The sequence below is a fragment of the Sugiyamaella lignohabitans genome, chromosome D (assembly GCF_001640025.1).
Source record: "Sugiyamaella lignohabitans strain CBS 10342 chromosome D, complete sequence".
NCBI lineage: Eukaryota > Fungi > Ascomycota > Dipodascomycetes > Dipodascales > Trichomonascaceae > Sugiyamaella > Sugiyamaella lignohabitans.
This window is the reverse complement of record NC_031673.1, coordinates 811,156-836,677: the sequence shown is the minus strand read 5'-3', so window position 1 is coordinate 836,677 and position 25,522 is coordinate 811,156. Positions and strand designations below refer to the sequence as shown.

Genomic DNA, 25,522 nt, shown 5'->3' with positions numbered 1-25,522 from the left:
CAGTCAACCCTCTCACAACTCTGATATAACGACCACGAGCTAGAAGCCGGTGGTCAAAAACACCGTCAACTCATAAAACCTTACCCCCCCTAATGCCACCCACCGACGCCCGACTCGAGCGAAGCGAGAGGAGCAACGGGGTCTGGGGCAGCGCCCCAGCTGCCGGAGGCAGTCCCCTGTCCCCCTCGTGCCTCCGGCGGCTGGGGCTCCGCCCCAGACCCCGTAGCTCCTGCTTCGCAGGAGAACCTTCCGAGGTGGTCATTGCCTAATTGGGAAATGTCAGGGGTAGCTGTTTGGTCGAGAGGAAACAGCACACGTGCGAAGATGGCGGGAGAAGCAGTTCCGTATTTATTGTTAGTAGTCTGTGTCGAGTGGAATAGACGGGATCTAGTCAGCGTGATGCGGGGCTATACAGGAGGGCAGGCTATTACATATGTGAGCAACAAGTTGTGCACCAGAGGGCCTGGTGCCGTCGACAATGACGCTACATTTGTGTGCGATGTACGGAGCATAATTTATCAAGATTTGCCGGTGACAGACTCAGTCTGTAGGTGCGAATCCGCAAACAATGTCTCAGACCGGCCCCTAACTGGGTCAGTCTCGCAGGTATCAATCTCTACTCTGCCAAGCCGTGATCCCCTGTGGATGCTCATAGCCGTATTGTTTATTGTATTCTGTCCAGTCGACGGTCTCTTCGTCGTGCACGACGACGAATTGTAAACAGAAGTCCAATACTTAATTAGGGTAAATTGTCACCGTTTCACAGTTACATCCATGGAGAATACAGCTCCGTTACAGGAGATGTAGCCACACCCGTCAGCGAATCTGCCTGCTATTTTCCTGCAGTGACTCAAACTGCATGATCACACCATATGCAACCAACCCTACATCCATTTCTACGACGATACCCCATCCTCCTCCTACCTCTATCCTCCTAACAATTGCCTACTACCACTACCACTACCACCATCCACTGCTGGAGATGCGTGTTATACTCCCACCAGCCCTATACGCCAACAGCACCCATACCCACCCACACACATCCACAGAGGACCCAGCTATAGATAGACAGACATACATCCCACAGACTTCCTATAGCACCCAGTATGGCAACATGAAACTTACAATGTTTCAAACCATATCTCTCGCGATATTATCACCTGGCAGATAATGCATACCCTTAACCCTGGTGGGGGAGGGGGGCCTGCCTCCGGCGGCTGGGGCTCCGCCCCAGACCCTGGTTGCTCCTGCTTCGCAGGAGATTGCGGGCCTCGTCGACGCTAACGACTTGAGCGAAGCGAGAGGAGCAGCGGGGTCTGGGGGCAAAGCCCCAGCCGCCCGAGGCCCTCCCCCACTCCACCCCCGACTCGAGCGCAGCGAGAGGAGCAGCGGGGTCTGGGGCGGAGCCCCAGCCGCCGGAGGCCGGCCTCCCTCCCCCAGCAGCAGCTGCTGCAGGAGCGAGCTGCAGGAGGGGTTAAAGGGGCCCCCGAAAGCAGGTTAGCCAAGCCATTGCCAGCGGCAGCGGCAGCGGCAGCGCAGGCACAGGAACAGGAACAGGGGCAGGCCAAACGGGAACTAATGAGATGAGCTTAGCAGACCCAGCCAGTGCCGGGGCCCGGCGGTGAAAGGCTGGTGAATGGCAGTTGAAACAGCGGACCATGTATTTCAAACGCGGCTGGTACCAGCATTTTTTTGGCCAGACAGACGCAATCGGCGGGATCAGACAATCGCCGAGCCCGATCCACAGCCCACAGTCGACCACCGCCGTCCAAAATCGACTGACAGCAGAATACGTACCCTGGCATGTGGGATTGGCGGCCGGCTGGCCTGCCGGTCGCGAGACATGCGTACATGGGTGGGCCGGTATGCATCCCCCGATTTCCACGCTAGCACCGGTGGGGACCGTGACAAAACGGGACGCGCTGCTGCGTGCAGCTGTCAAAAATTTCCTGGCTACCCTTTACTGGGGGCTTGCCTCCGGCGGCTGGGGCTCTGCCCCAGACCCCGCTGCTCCTCTCGCTGCGCTCGAGTCGTTAGCGTCGACGAGGCCCACAGTCTCCTGCGAAGCAGGAGCCTCCAGGGTCTGGGGCGGAGCCCCAGCCGCCGGAGGCAGGTCGGATCGGGCAGAGTCCGTTGGATCTAGCAGTGGATGCCAGATAAAGGCAGGGACGTTGGAGGGGTTGTTGTCGGGGTGAGAAGGATGCAAGGGGAACAGCCCGAACGGGATTCGTTGGCTGGCTGGGCCTGGCCGGGACAGACAAGGGGCGCCAGGGGTGAAGCAGGAGGGGTGAGGGGTGAGGGGGAAGGGCTACTGGCGGTGAATCTCACACATGAACTAGGGCCAGAATAGAATTGAGAATAAATAAATGAATAAATTAAAATATAAATAAATTTAGAAAATAAAAAAAAATTGGCTGGAGTGAGGACAAGAGCCTGGCTAGAGAGCGCCAGCCGTAAATGAATTCCGATATGGGCCAAAGTGGATACGTGGTGCTGGTTCGCGACTCGCAGCGACGTCTGATTCTGTCGAGCAGCTCTGTCTGCAGCGGCATGTACTGTAAAGCAATACCAGAAATACCAAAACACAAAACACAAAACAAAAAAGAAAGATTTTGAACAGGAAATTTAAAAGCAATAGTATTTTGAAAATATAGATTATACTCAATTGTGCATCAAGGCTGGTTGCAAAAGCAAAGTGGAGTTGCATGCAGTAAATGCAGTAAAGGGTAAATTGTTAAGCGAAGTTAGACTCTGGACTCAGGCTGATAGATTTTCTGAAAGCTGTGAGCTGAGAGCTGTGAGCTTGAGCTTGATTTCACGTTTTGTCAAATATGGAACTAAAACTAAAAAAAAACTGATAAGAGCAACGTTGGAACGAGTCAGAACGTGGTAGACCGAAAATCAAACGAGTTCGAGCCTATTTTAGGCCATATCAGTCTAATTTGGGATTACACCTGCTGAAAACCAGATTCTGGTAAACAAGCAGGTGATCCTAAGCGAATAAATCTATAAATCTATAAATCTATAAATCTATAAATCTATAGTTCTCTAACTCATAATGGTATTCAATACGTCAATATAAACTATAAACAAACGGACATGAATATAAAACTGAGGCACAGCATATGGGACCGATATTAATTTATTAGCTCATCAATTGATCAATAGAGCTTATATGGTCCAACATAGGTCCATTTTGGTCGACCTGGCAGAGACTTTTCCCGCCAGACCGGACCACGTTTGCATTCCTTTCATAATTATTAATTAACTTGCAAGCTACTGTACTGTGCTAGCACTCCTATTAACCATGCTCTGTCTATAACTGTGCTATAACTATGTCATGCCTGTCCCTCTGATAACCGAGAACCGGTAAAACTCTAACTATAATCTTGTTTCAACGCCAGACGGTTACGTTACTATTGTGCTAGCGGATTTTTCATGCTAGCTCAATTTCACCTGTTTCCAGCGACTCTCGCTGAAACCGCTAACCGGCTACCAGATCACCAGATCTCGAAATGACGAGGTACTCACCACCTCATCACCTCATCACGCGCAAACTACAACCTACAGACATACCCCGAACACAAAATAACAACAAACGGCAAACTATAAAACAAAACAGAAACCACATTCACTGGACTCAATTGCAGCTGCAGAAATTGCTCCTACACACAATCCACAATCCCTTTCACGGCACCAGTATCCTTGAACCTCCCTGGCATTGAGGCGTGTAGGCGTAGCCACTCTGTAATTCAGTTACTGCTGGATTTACCAGCTGTCTTACAAATGTCTTAGAATGGTTGATAGTCTTTTGTCTCGCAATATTTTATCATCACACACAATACTTCTTCGCTGCAGGAGCCATTCGCTGCAGGAGCCACCATTGATCCAGAAAAAGTAACGCTAAGACTCCTCCACCACACTACCCACTCTTCACCAACGAGCATCAGCACCAAAGCCGTCGTCATCGGGTCCGCTCGCCAAGCCACGGGACGGGGCATGCCTCCGGCGGCTGGGGCTCCGCACCAGACCCTGGTTGCTCCTGCTTCGCAGGAGACTCGCTCGGTTCAGCCACTAACCGACCAACAGACCATCCAGCAGCTGGTTCTCGAACATTCTAGTTCTGAACAATCCAAGCATCAACCAATCTCACCAGTTACCTTGTAAATAGCAACGACCAAAATCACTCCTCGAGCCACAATTATCCACCCTGCATGCCCCCTCGTTTGGGCATAATCAGGGTCAGCATCCATTCCCGTTCTGTCTAGAAAATAAGCACTCGCTAAACTCTAATCCCGACTAATCCAACTCCACTACCCCCTCCTCTCCTCCCCCTCACCCCTCGGACCCCACGCACCGACTCGAGCGAGACGATAGGCGCCACGGGGCCCGAGGGGGTATGTATCGGGCCCCGCTGGCATGAACGTTATATTAGGCCCGCCATATCCCACCACTGACTACACAAATGTTGATCGGCGCATCATGCCCCGAAACAGCTAGCGAGCGCTCTTCGCTAATCAGCGACTCCGCCAATCATTACTGCTTTGTGAGCAGCCGCATCTACCAGCTTCCCTCGGGGGTTAGCTATTATCCGGTTTCACATCTCCCCTCTCTCTCTAATTAATCCGAACCGGTGCTCCGTCCTCGGTTCAGCCGAGGGGGGGTGGGGCGCTGCCTCCGGCGGCTGGGGCTCTGCCCCAGACCCCGTAGCTCCTGCTTCGCAGGAGACTGCTGGGGGAGCCACTCGACCGACTCGAGCGAAGCGAGAGGAGCAGCGGGGTCTGGGGCAGAGCCCCAGCCGCCGGAGGCTCACCCATCGCTTGTCAGCGTTTCCCAGCAAGCTGCCGCGAGACTGCGACCGGCGCGGCTCGGTGCTGCACAGGGTCGAGTCGAGTCCGTCCCTTGCTAAGGTTACCTGACAGAAATGAGGGCGGCCGGCCACAGGAACATACGAGCAGAGCTAATCTTAATTCCGGTCCACCGGTCGGCCCCTCATCGCCCCTCTCTGGCACGGCAAGACCGGTGGGGAGGGGGTTGTGCCTCCCACGGCTGGGGCGCTGCCCCAGACCCCGTAGCTCCTGCTTCGCAGGAGACTGCTGGGGGCCCTACACAACCGACTCGAGCGAAGCGAGAGGAGCAGCGGGGTCTGGGGCGCAGCCCCAGCCGCCGGAGGCACAACCCCCTCCCCAAGAGATCACCCCTGGGAGGGGGATGCAGGTTGCGTCGGCACGAGTCCTGATATGGCAGAAATGGGAAAAAGAAATGCTTGAAAAAAAAAATTGTATGTGAGAAAAAAAAGAAACAATTATGATAAATCAGATATACAAAGTGAAAATAAAAATAAAATAAAAATAAAATAAAAATAAAATAAAAATAAATTAGGTCTGTAGAGACAGAGACCTAGCCGTTCAGCAGCGGGGCTGCAGTAATTAGCGACTGACCGCACTCGGGGCTAGTTTTTTTTTTATTTATATATATACATATATGTTTTTGACAAATAAGGGGGTTTTTGGCACTTTTTGATCTGGCACTTGTTCGACATCAGTCTTTTATTCGTAATTGGATATATATATTGGTTCACAGACGTCAACTATTTTTTGTAAGCTCTGGTAAAACACTTGTCTGCCTGATTCATATCTGATATATCTGATACGGGTGTACTTTATCGTTGGGATCAAACATAGTTCCAGGAACAGAAGAAAAAAAAAAAAAAGCAAAATAAAAAAAAAAATTTGAAATTTGAAAATTGCTAATTGACAATTGAAAATTGAACATTGACAGCTGAAAAGTACACGACAAGTAGAAATTTACAGGTCAATGGAAAAAGTATACCAACAGAGAATCCATTATTTTATACGAGACCGAAATTCTAAACTCATTGACCCGACGGCCAACTAACAAGGTGTACTATCGATCAGTTGCACTATTTGGAACAGCTGCTGAAAAGAAACAAGGTTATAGACAAGCAACCTGAAAATAGACTCGATCTTCAAGTCCAAAGGTCGAATATTAGAATTGCCGGGGCTGCCTTATTCTCAGGGTCTGCACCGTCTTACTGATACCTGACTGATCCTGCCCGATTATTAAGGGTATCTGTTCCAAATTGAAGAGAATAGACTGACAGACAGGACTGAAACAACATACTGAAAAACAGATCTGAACTGAACTCAATTGAGCGAACTCAATTGAACGGAAGTCACAAGTAAAACAGCACGGGTAACAAATCTGAACCCAATTAGAACCATCGGGAACAAGCTGGCAACATTGTCATTCAAGAACAACTGAAACCTGGTACAGAGTCTAAACAGATTGTATCAGAATTGACGAAAGAAATAAACAAAAGAAGTAGAAGCGAAACCAGTCAAATCAAGGACACACAGCACATTAACAATGCTGGTACGGGAATATAAACTGGTGGTTGTAGGAGGAGGTGGTGTAGGTAAATCTGCACTGACCATCCAATTGATCCAGAGCCAGTTTGTGGATGAATATGATCCCACTATTGAAGATTCGTATCGAAAGCAATGCCTTATTGACGACGAGGTAGTGATTCTTGATGTACTGGATACTGCTGGTCAAGAAGAGTACTCGGCCATGCGAGAGCAATACATGAGAACAGGCGAGGGGTTCTTGATTGTATATTCCGTGACTTCACGGTCGTCGTTTGACGAAGTCAAGAATTTTCATCAACAGATTTTGCGAGTCAAGGATCAGGATGCTTTCCCGATAGTGATTATTGGTAACAAAATCGATTTAGAGAACGAGCGTCAAGTGTCTTTTGAAGAAGGTCAGCAATTGGCAGACAGTCTTGGATGTCCATTCCTAGAAACATCAGCCAAACGACGAATCAATGTTGACGACAGTTTCTATGCTCTTGTGACCGAAGTACGGAAATTCAATCGAGGCGATTCCGGATCAGAACGAACCGGATCCATCAAATCTAAACCATCACGACCCAATAACACCAGCCGGTCAGGCACCACGACTCTAAATCACGAAGCAGCCTACTATAGCGGCAATACCATCGGCGGTGGGCCCACGAACATGGCAGCTCGCAGCAAACGCGACCCCGGCACCCGCTACGACGAGAAACCCGACAATGACGGCTGCTGCTGTATCATCTCATAAGCCCTCTTGTCCCCTCTTCTTCCCTCCTCTCCTCTCATTCACTTCAATTTTCCTCGTCCACTCCACCACCTCTTCACACCTCACTCCTCCTCACGGCCACATCAGCATTCTAATACACCTTACGACGATACGACTTTCTGTTTGTTTTTGATTATTCCTGCCTGTGTTTATTTATTGCCGCTGCCCCGGACCCTTCCCTCCCCGGGCCAATATCCACGACACCGATTTGTAAATAAATAAACAAATGAGTTACGAACCACACTCCGCGAACCGGTCCTGCCTCCGGCGGCCGGGCTCTGCCCGGACCCGGGTTGAACTTCACGGGTCGGTGCTGCCTCCGGCGGCTGGGGCTGCGCCCCAGACCCCGTGGCTCCTGCTTCGCAGGAGTTGGCTGGGACCCTGGTGATTCGGTCCAGCTGCTGGGACCCCACGTCTCGAGCGAAGCGAGCTACGGGTCCGGGCAGAGCCCGGCCGCCGGAGGCAGCACCCACCCGTCGAATTTCACCGGCTGCCGGAGGCAGACCCGGGTGTAGAGATGTGAATAAATAGCGGTTTCTATTGTACTCAGTTGATGAAGTGGTACACGATGAAGTGCAGCAGCAGCGACCCGAACACGAAGTCGCCAAACGCTCTCTCGGGCGACACGTTCGGGAACTCGCTGAAGTTAGCGGGATTCGTCTGGATCCGCAGCGCCGCCGTCAGCACAAACTGGCCCACAGTCGCGGAAAACCCGCCCAAAAATCCGTTAAATGGCTGCTCTGTTAGTCCTGGGTGCTACTCAGGGGATGGGGTGCTGCCTCCGGCGGCTGGGGCTCCGCCCCAGACCCTGGTTGCTCCTGCTTCGCAGGAGTTGGCTGGGATCGTGGACACAACCGACTCGAGCGAAGCGAGAGGAGCAGCGGGGTCTGGGGCGGAGCCCCAGCCGCCGGAGGCAGCAGGGGAGTGACTTACGAAGGTGCCGACTAAGATGCAAAAGACGAATTGGACGATGCCGAGCACGACCAAGAAGGCCAGGAAACTGTCAATGAGCGTCGTGCGGGTCGTGGCGTTTTGTTTGTAGTTGGATAGAACTTTGGCGAAGATTTTGTTGAAGTCAGAGGACACAGAGGCCACGGAGGCCACAGCCGACGACGACGACGACGGGTCTTTTCGTTTGGTGACGGGCTTTTTGACCATTTTTGCGGGTGTGTGGGATGTGCGAGGGGTTTTTGCCAGGTTTGGGAGCTGGATCAAGTGCAATTGCAATTGAATTTCGGGTGTTTTGGTGCCAGCTGTCAGGAAATGTCGACTCCGGTTGTTACTCCTATTTCACAGTTCACCTTCACCATCTCTGATCCTCTACGTGTGTTCTCTTGCATCTGGCGGTTACACGCATAGAATGTCTCTATGATGTACTGTACTGTACAGTACTGTGAGTCCCACCCATCCCATGGATCTGAGTGAGTGAGTAACAATAGCGGCACGTGAACATGCTCGTAGTATGGCTATCACTTGAAACGCTCGCTTGAGTCTTTGCTAGACAAGGTTCGTGAACACCAACTGAAGTTATTTCTTCTTTTTGTATTGATTTTGTCGCTTTTTTTGCTGCGAGTATCGATTGTACTTGTGGCTAATTTTGTTTTGGGTCGAGGGATCTAGTTTTGAGTCGTCATTTTTTTCGGGTTTGACAGCTCCAGCGTTTTTGACTTGGTTTGACCGGTGTCTCAGTTGTTTGAGCGACATCGAGAATTTGATAGAATTTGGTAAATTTTAAACTTGGACAGATTCTTCACAGTCTGTGGTTTTTGGTTTCTGGCTGATTAATCTTATTTTTTGGAATTTGATTGTTGTTGAATCAGACTCTGCTCTGCTCGAGATATTATTTCACTACTGCATAGAAGATCCAGTGGGTGGTGTCATTGTCAAAACTGAACAGACTGACTGAGAAAAATTGACAGAGACTCGATTGATTGAGAGTTAAAGAGACTGATAAAACCATAATCAGAAAGGAAATCAAATCAAAATTGTATCAAAATCAGATCTTATCTTAATTATTTGGCTAGGAACAGTACCGTTCAGATGAGTATACCCTCGCAAAGCAATGGCGAGTTGGCCTCTGGTCAGAATAATCCAGCTATCTCTAGCAGTATAGAATCCCAACAACAGAAATCATCAGGTGTCTCGGGTGCTATAGATAGAACCAATGGTTTGACGAACACGAATGCTCTTCATTCAGGTGCTGATACTACTGCTCCTACTACTTCTACTACGTCTACCACTTACAGTTCCAGTACCAGGACGAATAAAACAAATACAGACAGTCTATTGAATACAGGTACGGGTTCAACTAATACACTAACTGACAGTATCACAAACACAATTGGTTCTGTAATAGCTGTCGCTGATACTGGTAGTTCTGTGGTTCCCAATACATCAACCGAGCACAATACAACAATACTATTAGATCAAAATACAACGACGACTAATGACAGTGGGACTGGCAGTAGGAACAATGGCAGTAGCAATAATATCACTACCAGCACCACCAGTAATAGTACTACAAACGACAGTACGATTAGTAGTAACACAACGAGTAGTAACAATACCACTGTCGATAAATCCAGTACAACGCTGGCTGAGATCAGAAGACCACCGCCAGTCAGACTGGTTCCACCACTAAATTTCGCTCTGGCTGAGAGACAACTATACAGAAGTGGCCAGCCAGCTCCAATCAACTTCCCGTTTCTTCGAGGACTCAATCTGAAAACAATTGTATGGTTAGCAGTCGAAGATCCATCGGATGCATTTCTTGGATTTGCCGATAACAACGAGATCGAGTTCCACCACCTGGGTCTAGTTACCGAGGGAGGCAATCCCTGGGACCAGCTGACCGAGTCGTCTATCGTCAGTGCTCTCGATATTATTATGAACGTCAACAACTACCCACTTCTTGTGTGCTGTGGAATGGGTCGTCACCGCACAGGCACCGTCATCGGGTGTCTCCGACGAGTTCAAGGCTGGAACTTCGCAAGCATCTCTGACGAATACCGACGCTTCGTGGGCGCCAAAGGCGGCCGGGTGCTCATTGAGCTCCACATCGAAGCTTTCGACACCAAATCCGTGCACATCAACCTCGACTACGCGCCCGACTGGTTCAAAAAAACCCTTCCTCCTCCGGGCGCTTAACGGGTGGGGGGACATGCCTCCGGCGGCTGGGCTCCGCCCAGACCTGGTTGTGCTCGCTTCGCGAGCGGCGTCGGGGGTTGGAGATTATCATATTTCAAGAGTAAACAGCACACGAGGGGTCCCGACGCCCGACTCGAGCGAAGCGAGAGGAGCAACCAGGGTCTGGGGCGGAGCCCCAGCCGCCGGAGGCACACCCCACCGCCCAATATCTACAGGAAAATGCATTATATAAAGAGAGAGAAGTCGACCCGTGTGGTCATGTCGGCGAGGTTTGGATGTTGAATGTGACTTTGGGCAGCTGATCTGCATCGAAAGTGACGGCAGCATCGATGCCGAGCGCTGACAGAGCTCCTCGGATGACGCCGGCTGGGAACCACAGGTACGGAGTGGCTCGTCGGAGCGTTTCTTTAGGACCGTAGGCGGTGCCCATGCGAGAACAGTATTTGAACTGGGTGTCGGTGAGAACGTAAGTTCCGCGGTGGTTGGTTTTGAGATTATCGATTTGTTTTTTGTAGAGAATCACCCATAGCTCTTTACATACAAATTTCATGATATCCAGCTGGTCCGTGAACCACGGCCGGTCTTTCGTGAATATCTGGGACAGCCCCAGTCCCACTCGGTGGCCATATCCTTCAATTCGGTAGTACACATCGTCCAGGTTCTCATCTGCTGTCATTGATGAATTTGCTGGCGAACTACTCGTTCCACTGATACCACCACTGACATTTGAACCCCCAGCTCCACCAGCTCCACCACCGTTGGCAGAAGACGATGACCCTGGTCGGCCCGGTCTCGCTCCAGCATCCTCTATCAGCTGTTGCACTATGCTCTGTGCTAATGGAACTATTTCTATCAAAAGAAAGTCCAGCGATGACGCCGCCACCAGTTTATTCGTGCCATTGATATACGGCGAGTCCGACTCCATCTTTGTATCTCTCTCCGTCATCCTCTAACTTCTCCACCAGATCTCCACCATCCTTTAACTGCCAACTGCATCTTCATGCATCACGTGACTTTTCAGGGTTTTTACCTAACCCTACCAGGGTCCACGGAGAGGGCCATTGCCTCCGGCGGCTGGGGTTCTGTCCAAGACCCCGTGGCTCCTCTCGCTCCGCTCGAGTCGAGGTTCACTCGGGGTCGGGGTCTGCCTCCGGCGGCTGGGGCTGCGCCCCAGACCCCGCGGCTCCTCTCGCTCCGCTCGAGTCGGTTCCGTCTCCGGTCCGAGTTCTCTCCTGCGAAGCAGGAGCAACCAGGGTCTGGGGCGGAGCCCCAGCCGCCGGAGGCACACCACGACCCCAAATGAACCTCGGTACTGCCAGTATCCCCGGGGTGTGCCTCCGGCGACTGGGGCTGCACCCCAGACCCTGCGGCTCCTCTCGCTTCGCTCGAGTCGGTTTCGTGTCCGGTGCCGGCGCTCTCCTGTGAAGCAGGAGCAACCAGGGTCTGGGGCGGAGCCCCAGCCGCCGGAGGCATGCCCCGTCCCCAGGTGAACCCCGGTAGGCCCAGTATTCCCGGCCGGAGCGCCAGTTGTATTATATGTCCCAAAGAGGAAATAATCTTCTTCTTCTTTTCAAATGTTGATTGCATGGAGTGAGTGAGGCATGTTGAAATATATAAATAAGACGGTGTTGAAGGCTTTTTTCGAGTTCGGTTGATGGTGCTTTTTTTTGGTTGGTTTTGTGTGGGATTTTGTGTGTGTAAGATCGTGAGTGTGTGAAGTGGCTGGCAATGGGGAGCGAGAATATCCAAATTAATAGAGAGGTGCCTCGACACCATTTATCGGGCCTGACGACGGACCCGTCTGCCTCGTACGAGGCCAAAGTAGCAGCTATTTCGGCCGGATTAGGCATCGTTTTTACATTAGGAGTTTCTCTGGCATTGGTGTATCCACACTCGTATCCACAGTTTCCATTGTACTTAACAGCTCTGTCGCTGTTCCATTTTCTGGAATACTACGTTACTGCTCGGTACAACCCGAATGCTGTGTCTGTAGACTGTAAGTATTGTCTTTTCACAGGGTCTAAATATGAAAACTGGCTGTGATTTGGGCATTGAAAAGAGAACTAACGTGACTCAGCTTTTCTGTTTAATAACGGCAGCTCATATATTATAGCCCATGCAGCAGCTTTGGTAGAGGCCGCAATTGAAAGCATTTTCTTTCCCCAATGGAAGAAACACAGTTTAATATCCACCATCGGGCTAGTTCTGGCTGTTGCAGGTCAGGTTGTGCGGTCGATGGCTATGATTCAAGCGTCGTCGAATTTTAACCACGTCATTCAACGAGAGAGACAGCCCGAGCACACACTGGTGCAGACTGGCATATACAGCTTTTCGCGCCATCCCTCGTACTTCGGGTTCTTCTACTGGGCAGTTGGTCTGCAGCTGTTTGTACTGAACCCCGTGTGCACTGTCGGGTTTGTGGTGGTGCTGTGGCGCTTTTTCCACGACCGCATCGTCGACGAAGAGCGCCATCTCGTGCAGTTCTTCGGCGACAAGTACCGCGACTACAAACGGACCACCTCCACCAAACTGCCTTTCATTAGATAGACCTGTACCTCGGGTCTTAATTGTAATACACTTTTCATGCCAGATGCCTCCGGCGGCTGGGGCTCCGCCCCAGACCCTGGTTGCTCCTGCTTCGCAGGAGATGACTGGGACCGTCACGAAACGACTCGAGCGCAGCGAGAGGAGCAACCAGGGTCTGGGGCGGAGCCCCAGCCGCCGGAGGCAGGCTCAACCCCAGTCTTGGAGGTGAGGTGGTTGTCAGTGGTCCAGGTAGAGACCGTTAGATCTGGCGTTAGAGGTTGATTGTGCATATGCAGCATGCAGGTACCAGTGGGCGATCTACCCGGGCCAGTCAGGCTCGCGAAGAATATGGTTCCCAGAAGTGATCGGAGGGGACAGGTTTTGACTGACCGCTGAGAGGGCATGGTTGGCGGACTGAGTGCTGAACCTGAACTAGGAATTCCAGGAAAGTTGGCCCCAAAATAGTGCCTGGAGCAGTGGGAAGCGAGAGGAGTAGCAGGATGCGTGGCGGTGGTGTGAGTGAGTGAGATAAGACGTTAATGTAATATATTACAGTTTAATAAATAAATAGTTTACATATATAAACATTGTCGGTCGCTAGTAGCGGCGCCTCCGTCTGTCTGGCGAGGGCGATTCGTCGTCCGAGTCGTCTAGACCCTTCAGAAGTCGGTACTTTCTTTGCGAGTCTTTCAGCTCTTTAAGCAGAGACCGCGTTGGTCGGCGGGCATGGATGAAATTACAGTGTCCTCCACGCGAGCACTGGCCTACGTCGTACTGACGACAGCAGGCTTCTTGGAAATCTGTGACAGGGCTCAGTTCACAATAAACTGGTCGACCCCCGTACCATCGACTATTAAAGATATCTCGCGCTTTTTGTGCATCTTCTTCGTATGAAAATCGTGCATATACGTTGCCCATGAGATGCTCGTTGTTATTCTCACATACCACGACCTCTTCTAATTTTCCTATTAGTGATGCTTCACAGAAGAAATCCTCGTAGAACGCATCAAACCGCTCTTGTTTCTCGTTTTCTGATAATGGCACCCTGCTCAGTAGATCTGGATTTGGATACAGGTTGGGACACATGACTGTCTGACTGTACACTGGCTTTATATGCTTCCTCGAGCACTTGTCACCGTGTCGACATGCTCCTATTTTATAGTAGAACGAGCTGTATTTCTGTTAGTATTCGATTCCCTACTTCAATAGCATCTTTCCTTGGCTGTTCTTGGGTCCTTCCTGAGTACCTGAACACTCATCCCGTCAGGAACTACGGTCCGAGGACTGCCTCCGGCGGCTGGGGCTGCGCCCCAGACCCCACTGCTCCTCTCGCTTCGCTCGAGTCGGTGCGAAATCCTTATGTCATCCTGAGAACATGAGAATCAGGCTTGAGACCAAACCTCCTGTAGACCCATGAAAAGGAGACAAAAGAGAACCCTGAGTTGAGTCTCGTTACTTACCAGTTGACTTTGTCCTGTTCTGTGCCGTAGATTGACGCTAATCGCGATGCCATTGTCTAATTTTTGCCGGTTTAATATCCTATTGGCACTTTTCTGATGTTATGGTTCTGGAATGAAATCATATTTCACACATCTCGATTTATATTTATAATCACAGCCGTGCGGATAACGGCCGCTGAAGCGGCTACTGCAGCCGTTATCTGTTTATCTGGGGCGGAACTTCCATCCTGATTACCTGACTGGTTTAATAAGGATTAAATAAGGAGTCCATGAATAGGAATTGGGATATTGGAACCTAATTTATTCAAGTTCTTTACATTGTATACGAATCATCGTTTACATAACCTGAAAAACTCATAATTTAACCTGTGTTTAGATCGAAATTGGCGTTTCTGAGTGGTGTATCTATATTACTGAGTAGTGTTGGCCTGGCATTGCTTATTAGTATATTCTTATTACACCCCTTTTGATGCCGAAAAGGAAGGCCTCATCTCTGTGGTCGCCGTCGTCGTCACCTAATTCTTTAAAAAAGACATCGTCTTCTGGAAAGGTCTATGCTAAAGCTGCAAACATAAGGACGTCTACAGATTTACCGACATCATCTACTTCACTTCCTGGATCGGGTTCTGGATCAAGTTCTCCATTGTTCGAAATGCAGTCATCATTCCCTGGTCCGGACTTACCGATTAGCAACCAATCAAGCATCAACAACTCTCGAAAGCTTCAGAATGCTATTGTTGGTAATCGGTTGCTTTATGGCCGTGCTAAGCCCCAAACCACTCGTCGTCTAGTTATTAAAAGCTCTAGTACCACTAGTGATGATTCTTCCACTGGCAATGATAATGGTAAGGGAAAAGAACCTATATCAGGCAGTGGAAGGGCTAGAAAAATGTCTTCTGATGCTGCAACAAAGTACTATGAAGAAACTATGGAAAAGCTTAAAACGGCTCTAGAGGATATTTTAAGCCCCGGACTGGTTGGTGTAGCGGGAATTGACAAGTCCGAGTTGATACCTGACTCTAGAGGGATCTCTCAGGAGGAACTATATCGTGGTGTTGAAAACTTGTATCGATACAATAAAGCGGCTATTCTCGCTGATTTGTGTTTGAACACGATTGAAAAGTATGCAAAAAAGCTTCCTGACGTGTTGCAACCGCACCTGGAAAGCTTGACCGCACATCCTCTAGTCCGGCCAATGTTCGGTTTAGACTCTGAATTGTCATCAGCTTCTGCTTCTTCAAACTCATCTGCACATTCTCTACTTGATACCAATACTCCAGATGCTCAAGCTGTGTCGCATTTGTATCCATTTTTAAGGGCTCTAGATAGACTTTGGAAGTCATGGTCACAGAAAATAATTCTGGTTCGAAATATATTTTTCTATCTGGATAGAGCATATTTGCTACCACCGCAAAACAAGAAGAAGCCAATTTGGGATACAGGAGTCGACTGGTTCTCCAAGCTCATATTGCAGGATGATGTGTTCAACACTATTATTTTAACCAGTATTTCTCAAATTGTAAACTCGTATCGAGTTTCGTTGCAGTCTGAACTTTCTGTTGTTGAGAATATCAGTAGAATGTTGGCTTCGTTCAAAGATGACCGTTCACTTCTCGAAAACGAGATTCTTTCTTCGGCAAAAGAATTGACTAATAAAGACATTGATATCAAAACAATCGGGATCGAGTCGTTTGTAGACATGCTGCTTAATCAGATAACAATTGAGCAGAGACTAGGCGAGTCGCTCAACTTTTCTACTAAGTTTATTAGCACTATGGTCGATAACATGAAAGCCCTGCTGTTAAAATCACGGTACAAAGATGTATTTGCAAATTTGAAGGTGTTATTAGACAAGACTGATTATGAGAGATTTCAGAGTCTGTATACGTTTTCACGAGAGCTGGACCTCGATACAGAGCTGCTGGCTGCTTTCAGAGGTTATGTCATAAATGAAGGCACAAGCGTTCTCGAAAACAACTCGGCCAAGTCAACTAAGAAAGGTGGGTCCAATCTAATTCTCAGTCTACTTGAGTTATACCATAGATGTCTAGAAATTGTGAGGCGTGGTACGAAATTTCCCGAGCCCTATGAATTGGTGGATTCGAATTATGAAGATGCTTTTAGACGGGCATTTGCGGAGTTCCTTAATAAAGATCGGTCTGGAATGGTGGCTGAAAAGCTTGCCAAGTATGCCGATGAGCTGTTGAGATCCGGCATTAAAGCATGTTCCGAGAAAGAACTGGATGAAAAGTTCGATGAGCTGATTCTCATTTTTAGATGTGTTCAAGGAAAGGATGTGTTTGAAGCGTTCTACAAAAAGGACTTTGCCAAACGACTACTGCAGTCAAAGTCTGGTGGTCTAGATTTCGAGAAGTCGATGATTTCGAAATTAAAGGTGGAATGTGGTCCGTCGTTTACGTCTCGGCTTGAAACTATGATAAAAGATATGGAGCTGTCTAAAACTTATGCCACAGAATTCCGGGAACAAGCTAAGTCATCCAAAGTCAAGTCTATTGCTTTCAATGCTAATATTCTGACTCAGGGCCACTGGCCAACATTGCCAGAGACTAAAATTGTTCTACCACCGGCTTTGGTTGAGTATGAGAAAGAGTTTGAAAAATATTATCTTGCCGGCAAAGCCCGCCGTAAGTTAAGCTGGCAGCATGGTCTTGGAAACTGTATTGTCAAGGCCAACTTCCCACGGGGAACGAAAGAACTTGTTCTTAACCTCATTCAAGCGGTTGTCCTGCTACAATTCAACACATTTAAAGACGGAGTGACCACCGACGAGCAAGTTTCGTATTCACAAATGAAACAATCTACACAGTTGGATGACTCGACTTTGAGGAGAACACTACAAAGTTTAGCATGTGGTAAAGTGAGGATTCTAGTCAAAGACCCTGCAACACGAGAAGTAGATGAAAACGACACGTTCAAAGTGAACCTCGAGTTCTCCAGTCCTGTATACAAGATCAAGGTCAGTCAGATTGCAGCTGCCGAAGCCGGCCCTAAAGAAGCCAAAAAGATCCACGAGGACGTCAACCGAGACCGACAAATGGAGATCCAAGCCGCCATCATCCGACTCATGAAAGCCCGCAAGAAACTCAAGCACGTCGAGCTCGTGCAACAAACCATCGACCAGATCAAAGAACGTGGGCTCCCCAATGTCCAAGATATCAAAAAGAACATCGAGAAACTGCTCGAGCGCGAGTACCTCGAGCGTGTCGACAACACTGACACCTACATCTACGTATGACCCAATTTATTTATTTCTAGAGCTTGGGGGGCCATGCCTCCGGCGGCTGGGGCTCCGCCCCAGACCCCGTGGCTCCTGCTTCGCAGGAGATGGCTGGGACCGTCGACGAAAACGACTCGAGCAGAGCGAGAGGAGCCACGGGGTCCGGGGCCGCGCCCCAGCCGCCGGAGGCAGCACCCCGACCACGAGCTGGACTATTAATACAGTATATTAGAGCTTAGTCAGCGTCAAAGATGGTGTATGCGTTGACGAGAATGGTCTCGATAACGCTGGCCTCGAGGGCCATGTCTTCGGGGTTGTTAAGGCTCGAGGACATTAGAGTTGGGCCCCAGACGATAGCCAGGTTGCTGATGGACATGCGGTTGCTGGCTTCCCGTGTTTGGACCCGGTACAGATGGAATATCAGATGTCGCAGCGTCGTGTAGTTGGGGTCGGGAAGCTCGTTTACAATGCGGTGCACGCCATCGCGGCGTTCGTCGCCAGCTGGGAGTTTGGCAGCAGCGACAAACTCGTCGTGGAACTGTCCGGTGAGAAGTGGGTCTGGCAACTCGCGGAAATACAGTTTGAGTGCGCCCGCTACGCTGTGGATGTCATTTAGTCCGTGTGTAGGATGTAACAGATCCACAGATGCGGCATCTAAATCAAACAGTCGTTTAATCTCCTGTACTTGGTTGTTGTTTCCACTGGTTCGATAGATTCCCTCGACTTCGAGACCGAAATTATCCACTGCTTGAATACATTGGAATACAACCCGTGGAACAGTAGCCTCTTCATAATCGAGAAGAACATCAAGAGGAGTACCGAACGAGGGCCGCGAATGTACAGTACCAGGAGGATATCCGGAACCTGGTTGACCCACAGTAGGCACTGGTCCGGCAGAAGTGTCAAAATTAGATGCCGTTGTAGACACTGCTTGAGTTTCAATGGTCGAACTCGGTGAGATTGTGTCATTGCCGGGATACACACTGAAAGGTTCGGAGGTTGCTACTGGTGGCAGAACAGGACTGGGTCCAATCGCGGTATGTGAATTCAACGCAGCTGGTGCGGTTGGAGCACCAGCACCAGCACCAGCAGAACCTGGTCCATTTGGTCCAGATGCCAATCCAGCTGCGAGACCAGCCCCAGCTCCAACACCGGCTCCAATACCAGCACCAACAGTGCCTCCAATACCAGCTCCTGGTGCTTTTGAAATAGGTGGAGGTGGAGAAGTAGTATTGTTTTGGAACGATTGTGGAACTGACGAGGTCGTGTTGCCAATAGATCCAGTTGGGTAGGCTCCAGCAAGGGTCGAATGGCGTTGGAATTGGACCAATGGTCTATTGAGCCTGCTAACTGTCTTGGGAACGCCAATAACATAATTGTATAAATCAAGCTCATTATCGATTTTAGCAGCCATCTCCTTCATTGTCAAGTTTCCATTAGCGGCACCATTGGGCTTCAAGGGAGCTACAATAAAACCTCTATTAAGAGCGAGAATCTCATGAAGATTGGCATATTTCTGTAATTGAAAAGACATTGCAGAGTCACATTCAAGAATTAAATCTTTTAGTTGTTTGATAGCTGCAGGACGATTCTTATTGATCTGTTCGCTTCTGAGACGCTGAGCATTTTCAACTTTTTGTTTATAATCGGACTCTGCTGTTTGGACTTTTTTGTGCAGCTCCTCTTCATGCTGAGCGCCTTTCGAGTGCATGAATCCAAACTTGTTCTTAGTAGGATCTCCAGTACGAACTTTATCAAATTCTTCTGCCAACGAGTCGTACTTTGACTTTGCCTTTTCAGCCTGTTGTTCGGCTTCAAGTAATTGTCTTTCATGACGAAGAGCACTTTCCTTTATAGATTTTCGCGATTTATCTACAGTAGCACTGAGATTAGCCAGTTCTTTTTGCATTGTCACCAGGGCAGTAGTAAACGAACGAGCAGCGTCACAAGATCGTTCATTGACCTTGATTAGTTGATTCAATTGGCCAGCAAATGTTCCTTGACGGTATTCAGGTTTAGCAAATTCGGAAATTGCAGAACTGGCTAGTTTACGCACCTGGCCCATGTGTTCATTTTCGAGGTTCGACGACTTTTTGAGGAACGAAGACAATTCCTTAGCAGCATGAATGCTCTGCTTTAAACGTTTCAACAAAGCTTCAGTACCAACATCTGACATAAGGATCTCACGAAGTCTTGCATCTTCCAGGAGATAGCTGGACGAAGCAGGTTGAGGAAGTGAATAGGTAGTTGCAGTATCACTAGAATTAAAAGTAGTTGTGGTAGGTGCAATAGACGAAGCAGGACCGGCACTAGTACTACCACCGGTTCCTCCACCAATAGTTGAAACCGTACTTGTTTTTCTAATACCAGGACCTGTGATAGGAGGGCCAGTTAAAGCCGAACCAGTAGGTGCTGTTGATGGGGCATTGTTGCTAACATTGCTATCACCCTCGTCAGAACTAGTGGTGGTATTATTAGATAATCTGCTTCCATTGGATGCTGACCTGCCATTGTTGGCAGCAGGTGTATTAGACGAGTCCATTTTTAATGTACTTCACAGCGTCGAAATGAACCAAGCTTTAATTAAGCCAATCTCACCAAAAATAAGTCAAACCAAACAAACCAAAATCAAATAAAATCAAACCAAAAATTGAACCAAAATCAGATCAAATCACGATAAACGATTATTTGTATCAACCAAAGGCAGGTTTAAACAGGTTGAAATAGTTGAAACGATGTATCGTAAATACCTTGAACGTGAACCTGTCCTTTAACTAAAGCAACCAAAATAATACGGAGTAGACAGGTTACCAATTCTTCGTTGATAGTAATATCCAGCGACAAACTGTCCTGTACAAGTGAAATTAACAACTAAAGTCCAATTTCAACTCAACTAGAGACTAAAGGTCAGTTCAATTCCTAATAAAAATGAAGTCAGACAGTTCCTGAATGTAGTGTAAAAGCCGCTCCAGACAAGCAAAGTCAGATGATTACAACTCTGAAGTCTCAAGTAGCCAATGGGGCTGGCACTCAGGTACACTGACAAGTGAAAATAAAAATAAAAAACTTACTAACCAAAAATATTATTGACGGCAAAAAAAAAGTAACAAAGTTTAATGATGTCAAACGCACATAAAAGATTGTCAACGAGGTAAGTGGTGATGGATTAAACCGAAATTAGGACTACTGACGCGCAAGCGAGGCTGTGGGGAGGCTATGCGTAATTGACATATTTTGAGCAACCCCTGGACCAGTCGATATTGACCCAACTTTCACCTCTAAAATTTATTAGTATCAATAATTTATCAATTATCAGCAGAATATAAGAAACTTGCTGTTGTCTTGAATCTTCCAAAGATATCTTTTATTTTTTAGATTACATACATTTCGGATAAAGGTTGGCCACATTTGCCATTTGCTATTTTTTTGGCAGTGGTGCCATACTGTCGATCTGTTGATATCGTCACGCGAGTAGAATGGGGACGTGCTTTTAGAGATGGGAGTTGGGCATTTGTCTCATAACTTACTAGTCTTAAAATGCCGTAGTTACCTTGTCAGCCAGGATTAGTTTTTATTTTTTTTCAAGAAATGAATCGTTGATTCCCATAGTCCTTGCAAGTACTAGTATCTCAGACAACTTGTCAACCTGAAACATCACTAGCATTTCATTCTATAACAGCGACCGAGTTCCCAGTTCCTGTATTAACTTCTGGCTCTGGTCTTACGCAAATCGCTATATAAACTACCTCTTACAGATACGATTCAGGTATAGCATATTGTGGGTGGGTCTAAAATGGTTATGAGTTGGGGGTGGGTAATAGAACATGATTTCTCGTCGCGACTGGCGTTTGCAAGGACTATTCTGGAAACAAAAGAACCTTTTCAACAGGCTTATTAGATTTTTTTAAACGGAACGGGACATACACATTCGTATCAGCTTAGATGGCCTAGAACATTAGACTCCAGCAACTACTGGAGAAGGTTGACTAGCAGTAAAGTAGTACAATGGAATAAGTTGGATTGATCATTGCAGATGACTCTGTAAAAGCATCAAAGACAGTAGTCACCAAAGCTCAGAGTTTCTGTCAAATATTCTTATATTTTGTTTAGTTAATTCAAAATCCAAATACAATGCCACTTCAATGTACCTAAATTATTAAATTAGATTCTAGGGGGGAGGTTCTGGTTTCCGGGTGGGCATGCCTCCGGCGGCCGGGCTCCGCCCGGACCTGGTTGTGCTCGCTTCGCGAGCTTCTCTGAGTTTGTACCTGATTCGAAGATGGCGATGTTGGGCTCGGAAGGCAGGTGGAACAATTATATCAATCCAAAAAGATAGAGTGCCTACACGCGAGAGTCATACTTCAGATTTATCAGTAATATACCCAAGTCTGTATTTCCAAAGATACTCTGAACAGAGGTGTCTAGTCTACTATATTTAGGTGTACGTACCCCTGATCGACCTGCGTCATGCATGATAACGTTCACTATATATAGACCAGACCTCAGCCTTTCATCACATCACATGCAGACCATTACTCCATCTTCCCTGGCGTCTCCAAAACATTTATCCATTTACTCTTAAGAAATTTTGCTAACACAAGTTTTTAATGTCTTATGAGTTTACCCTGCATTTGGCTCACATAAGAGTAGCTTCAGAGCATAACGAAATGCAAACATCTATATGATCTCTATATCATATACAAACACCTGTTCGTTCTTAGCTGGTGGTGTGTATGGCAAGGTATAGAAAAAAAAAAAAATTCTCTACTATTATTTCTGACTATTCCAAACATGACAACTGTAATACTGTTTAGTAGAGTATACCATATATTATATGTATTCTGTCCAACCCTATATGTCGAAGTAGGAAGACAATACATAGAAATAGCGATGTCTACCACTTCCACTTCCACTTCAACTAAAACTAGTTAAGTTTTACTTTCCACGACTGAAGAGATTTCACGTAAGATTAAAAAAGCAACAACGAAGAAAGTGTGCTGCTGAGAGCAGGAGGATGTTCTAACATAATAAATGACCCTCAAGTTGGTTATGCCTTACAGGTAGCCATTAATAGGGTCAAAGATGTAATCATCAGGAACTGTCTAAAAATGTCAGGGTGATTTCACGCACATAATTAAATATGATCAGGAGCGAAAACAAGCACTTATCTCACTCAGAAAAGAGCTTGGAGATACTGAAGTCAAATGAAGATGAATTGGCTACTGAATCTACCAGTGACCTCTTAGAATCGAATTCTCTTACGATTCTACACAAAGCTTCCATACTCTATCGTCCCCAATCCAACTTACTGTACATGGCAAAACTACAGCTAGAACAAAGACTAAAAATTCTATGTGACCGATTCTTCATTCCACAGTGGGAACGAATCAACTTCTCAGGAAAAACAGTCCTGCTAAAAGGAATGAGACCAATGCAAGTAAATATTGGAGTAGCTTTCGAAACGCATAACTCTCGAAGCCAAGTTGTTCCCCAGTTAGTGGCTGAGATTGCCGCAACCCAGACCATGGCAACCACTGAGAAACGCATAAGAGGTTGGCTCAGTGGAAGCACTAATGCTCAGCAGGTTGAATACGTTCTGCTGCTGAAGCTAGACTACATTGACCACGAACCCCTCACATCAGTCACCCTCAGACTGTACACAAGATACCAAATGCAACGGTGGAAAGATACTCCTTCCTCCTCCCAAACCCAAACAGACCAACTTCTCCCTCCATCCCAGGAAGGGGTCATTATCAACCTCACAAAAGACCACGCCGACTGGAATCCCGACCTCTCCTTCCAATCACAAACCGACCTACTCCTCCCAATCCACTTGATCCCCAACCAGTACAGAACCCACTCCACCGCTGTCCTCTTCAACCGCACCGACCTCGAACATCTGGCCATCTTCCTCTCCGAGATCCGGGACTCGGACTGCTGCTCCCCACCAGCCTCCGGCGGCTGGGGCTGCGCCCCAGACCCCACTGCTCCTCTCGCTCCGCTCGAGTCGAGACTGGGGACCCCAGACCGCTCGCGAAGCGAGCACAACCAGGTCCGGGCGGAGCCCGGCCGCCGGAGGCACACCCCCCACCGAAAGTAAGAAAACATAGATATTATTGAGAAAGTATAAAGAGAAACTAATTAAGCTTTTGATTTGAATTGGTCTTCAGTGACACCAGCACCCATGGCAGCGGTCGACGTGACACCGCCGGTGATCATTTTCAGGATATTGTCCACGTACTCGGCGCCCGACCACTTCTGGTGCTTGACGACGTCCACGCCGGAGTCGAGCTCGGGCTGCTGGATGTCACCGCCGTAGGCTTGCATGCCGATTTCGCTATATCTCTTGGCAAAGTTGTGCGAGATAAGGGCATTAGTGTGAAGACCGGCGAGGGTGATGAATTGCCAGACATAGCCAAGCTTGGCAAGACGGTCGATGTAGGTTCGTTGGTCGCTAGGCGACATAGCAGTAGTCCAGTTGAATGAAGGTGAAAGGTTGTATGCGAGCCACTTGTTGGGGTAGGCAGCCTTGACTCCGTCGGCAAACTCCTTGGCTTGTGCGTAATCGGGCAGCTTCGACTCCATCCAGATTAGATCGCAGTATGGTGCATAGGCACGGGCTCTGTTGACGGCACATTGAGTACCACCTCTGTAGCGGTAGTATCCTTCTCTGACACGGGGCTTCTCCCAGTCGAAATAAACATCCTTGCCAAGCAGCTTCTTTGCCAATTGACGGGCTTGGTTGTTGGATTGATTCGTCAAAGGACCAACAGCAGAAAGGAACTTATCAGTGAGCTCCTTCTTGTTAGAGTAAGAACCGGCATTGATCTCGTCAACAACGGCCTCATGGAAAAGCTTCAATTTAGCCTGGGCAATCCAGTTATCTTCGACCTTTTGTAACTCGGCACCAACGACTCCACGCTGCTCGGCTTCAACCATGACATCAACAAGAGGTGGGATATTGGGGTTCGTACTGCCAACAATAAAGTAATGGTCTCTGTAGTCAATAGTCGAAGTAAGGAGAGTAGCAGCCTCAGAATCGGTACGGGCAATAGCAAGCAGGTTAGAACCAAAGATATCAGCACTGGCACGAATGGCAATCAGTCTGTTGATATGCTCTTGAATAGGCACAAGCACCTTACCAGCCATGTGACCACACTTTTTAGTACCGGGAGCCTGGTCTTCAATGTGAATACCAGCAGCACCGCGTTCAATAAACATCTTAGTCAGTTTGACAATAGCAGTCAAACCACCATGTCCAGTATCGGCATCGGCAATAATAGGTCTCAAGTAGTCGACATAAGGCAGCTTTTCACGTTGAGAAAGAGGGACAGAGAGACGGTCCTCACGTTGTTTTCGGTCGTGGAATTGCTGGGCAAACCATAAATGTTCCACCTTATTAGGAACGGTGTCCATAGGGTAGTCAGCCAAATCAGGAGAAGGTTCATTAGATGTAGAAGCAGTGGACGACGATTGCCATCCTGAAACATAAATAGTATCGAGAAACTTGGCCATCTGAGTGACTTGAACAGGGTCTAATGCACCATAGGTGAAAGAGGCAGTCTTGTTCTTGTCGTGCTCTTGTAGCAGTTTGTAGAGTTTGTCAGCCTGAGTCGACGAAGAATATTTAGGAAGAAGAGTTCCTCTCTTTCTGGCAATCTCCTCAGCAGGATAGACACGTTTAGTCTGGGCCCAACGGGGCTCTTTCCACCAGGCATTCAGCTGGGCGACCTCATCTTGAAAAGCCTGTTCTTCGGCTTTAATGTTGACAGACATGTTGTGTGATGTGATCTGTTATAATTTAAGAATGTGAAAGATCGAGCAATGACCAGATCAGCTACTTTTCAAATAGCGAGCTGTGAAGTGACCTTAACAAAGAAACACCTGAAAATCCAAGCGATTTAGCAACTAGCGAGCAGAGCGTACAAATATGTTAATGAGAAATCAGTCAAATGATGACGTTCTTTATTCCTTTTGATGATTATCAGAAGAGTCTGGATCAAAG

General features: G+C 48.1%; 6 protein-coding genes across 6 annotated transcripts; 3 read left to right on the top strand and 3 right to left on the bottom strand.

The window, feature by feature from the left end:
• Positions 1-6,390: 6,390 nt before the first annotated feature.
• Positions 6,391-7,128, top strand: RAS1 (Ras family GTPase RAS1; the record flags this gene model as incomplete). Its single annotated transcript, XM_018881986.1, has 1 exon — positions 6,391-7,128. The coding sequence occupies one exon, from the start codon at positions 6,391-6,393 to the stop codon at positions 7,126-7,128; it is 738 nt and encodes a 245-aa protein (XP_018736410.1).
• Positions 7,129-9,186: 2,058 nt separating this feature from the next.
• OCA1 (putative tyrosine protein phosphatase OCA1) lies at positions 9,187-10,293 on the top strand (the record flags this gene model as incomplete). Its single annotated transcript, XM_018881985.1, has 1 exon — positions 9,187-10,293. One exon carries the CDS (start codon positions 9,187-9,189, stop codon positions 10,291-10,293), a length of 1,107 nt encoding a protein of 368 aa, XP_018736409.1.
• A 256-nt stretch (positions 10,294-10,549) lies between these two features.
• Positions 10,550-11,218, bottom strand: TRS33 (Trs33p; the record flags this gene model as incomplete). Its single annotated transcript, XM_018881984.1, has 1 exon — positions 10,550-11,218. One exon carries the CDS (start codon positions 11,216-11,218, stop codon positions 10,550-10,552), a length of 669 nt encoding a protein of 222 aa, XP_018736408.1.
• Positions 11,219-14,748: 3,530 nt separating this feature from the next.
• On the top strand, positions 14,749-17,535 carry CUL3 (cullin CUL3; the record flags this gene model as incomplete). The annotated part of the gene is made up of 1 exon (XM_018881983.1): positions 14,749-17,535. The coding sequence occupies one exon, from the start codon at positions 14,749-14,751 to the stop codon at positions 17,533-17,535; it is 2,787 nt and encodes a 928-aa protein (XP_018736407.1).
• A 217-nt stretch (positions 17,536-17,752) lies between these two features.
• Positions 17,753-20,059, bottom strand: RGD1 (Rgd1p; the record flags this gene model as incomplete). The annotated part of the gene is made up of 1 exon (XM_018881982.1): positions 17,753-20,059. The coding sequence occupies one exon, from the start codon at positions 20,057-20,059 to the stop codon at positions 17,753-17,755; it is 2,307 nt and encodes a 768-aa protein (XP_018736406.1).
• Positions 20,060-23,658: 3,599 nt separating this feature from the next.
• Positions 23,659-25,293, bottom strand: ICL1 (isocitrate lyase 1; the record flags this gene model as incomplete). Its single annotated transcript, XM_018881980.1, has 1 exon — positions 23,659-25,293. One exon carries the CDS (start codon positions 25,291-25,293, stop codon positions 23,659-23,661), a length of 1,635 nt encoding a protein of 544 aa, XP_018736405.1.
• Between the last annotated feature and the right edge of the window lie 229 nt (positions 25,294-25,522).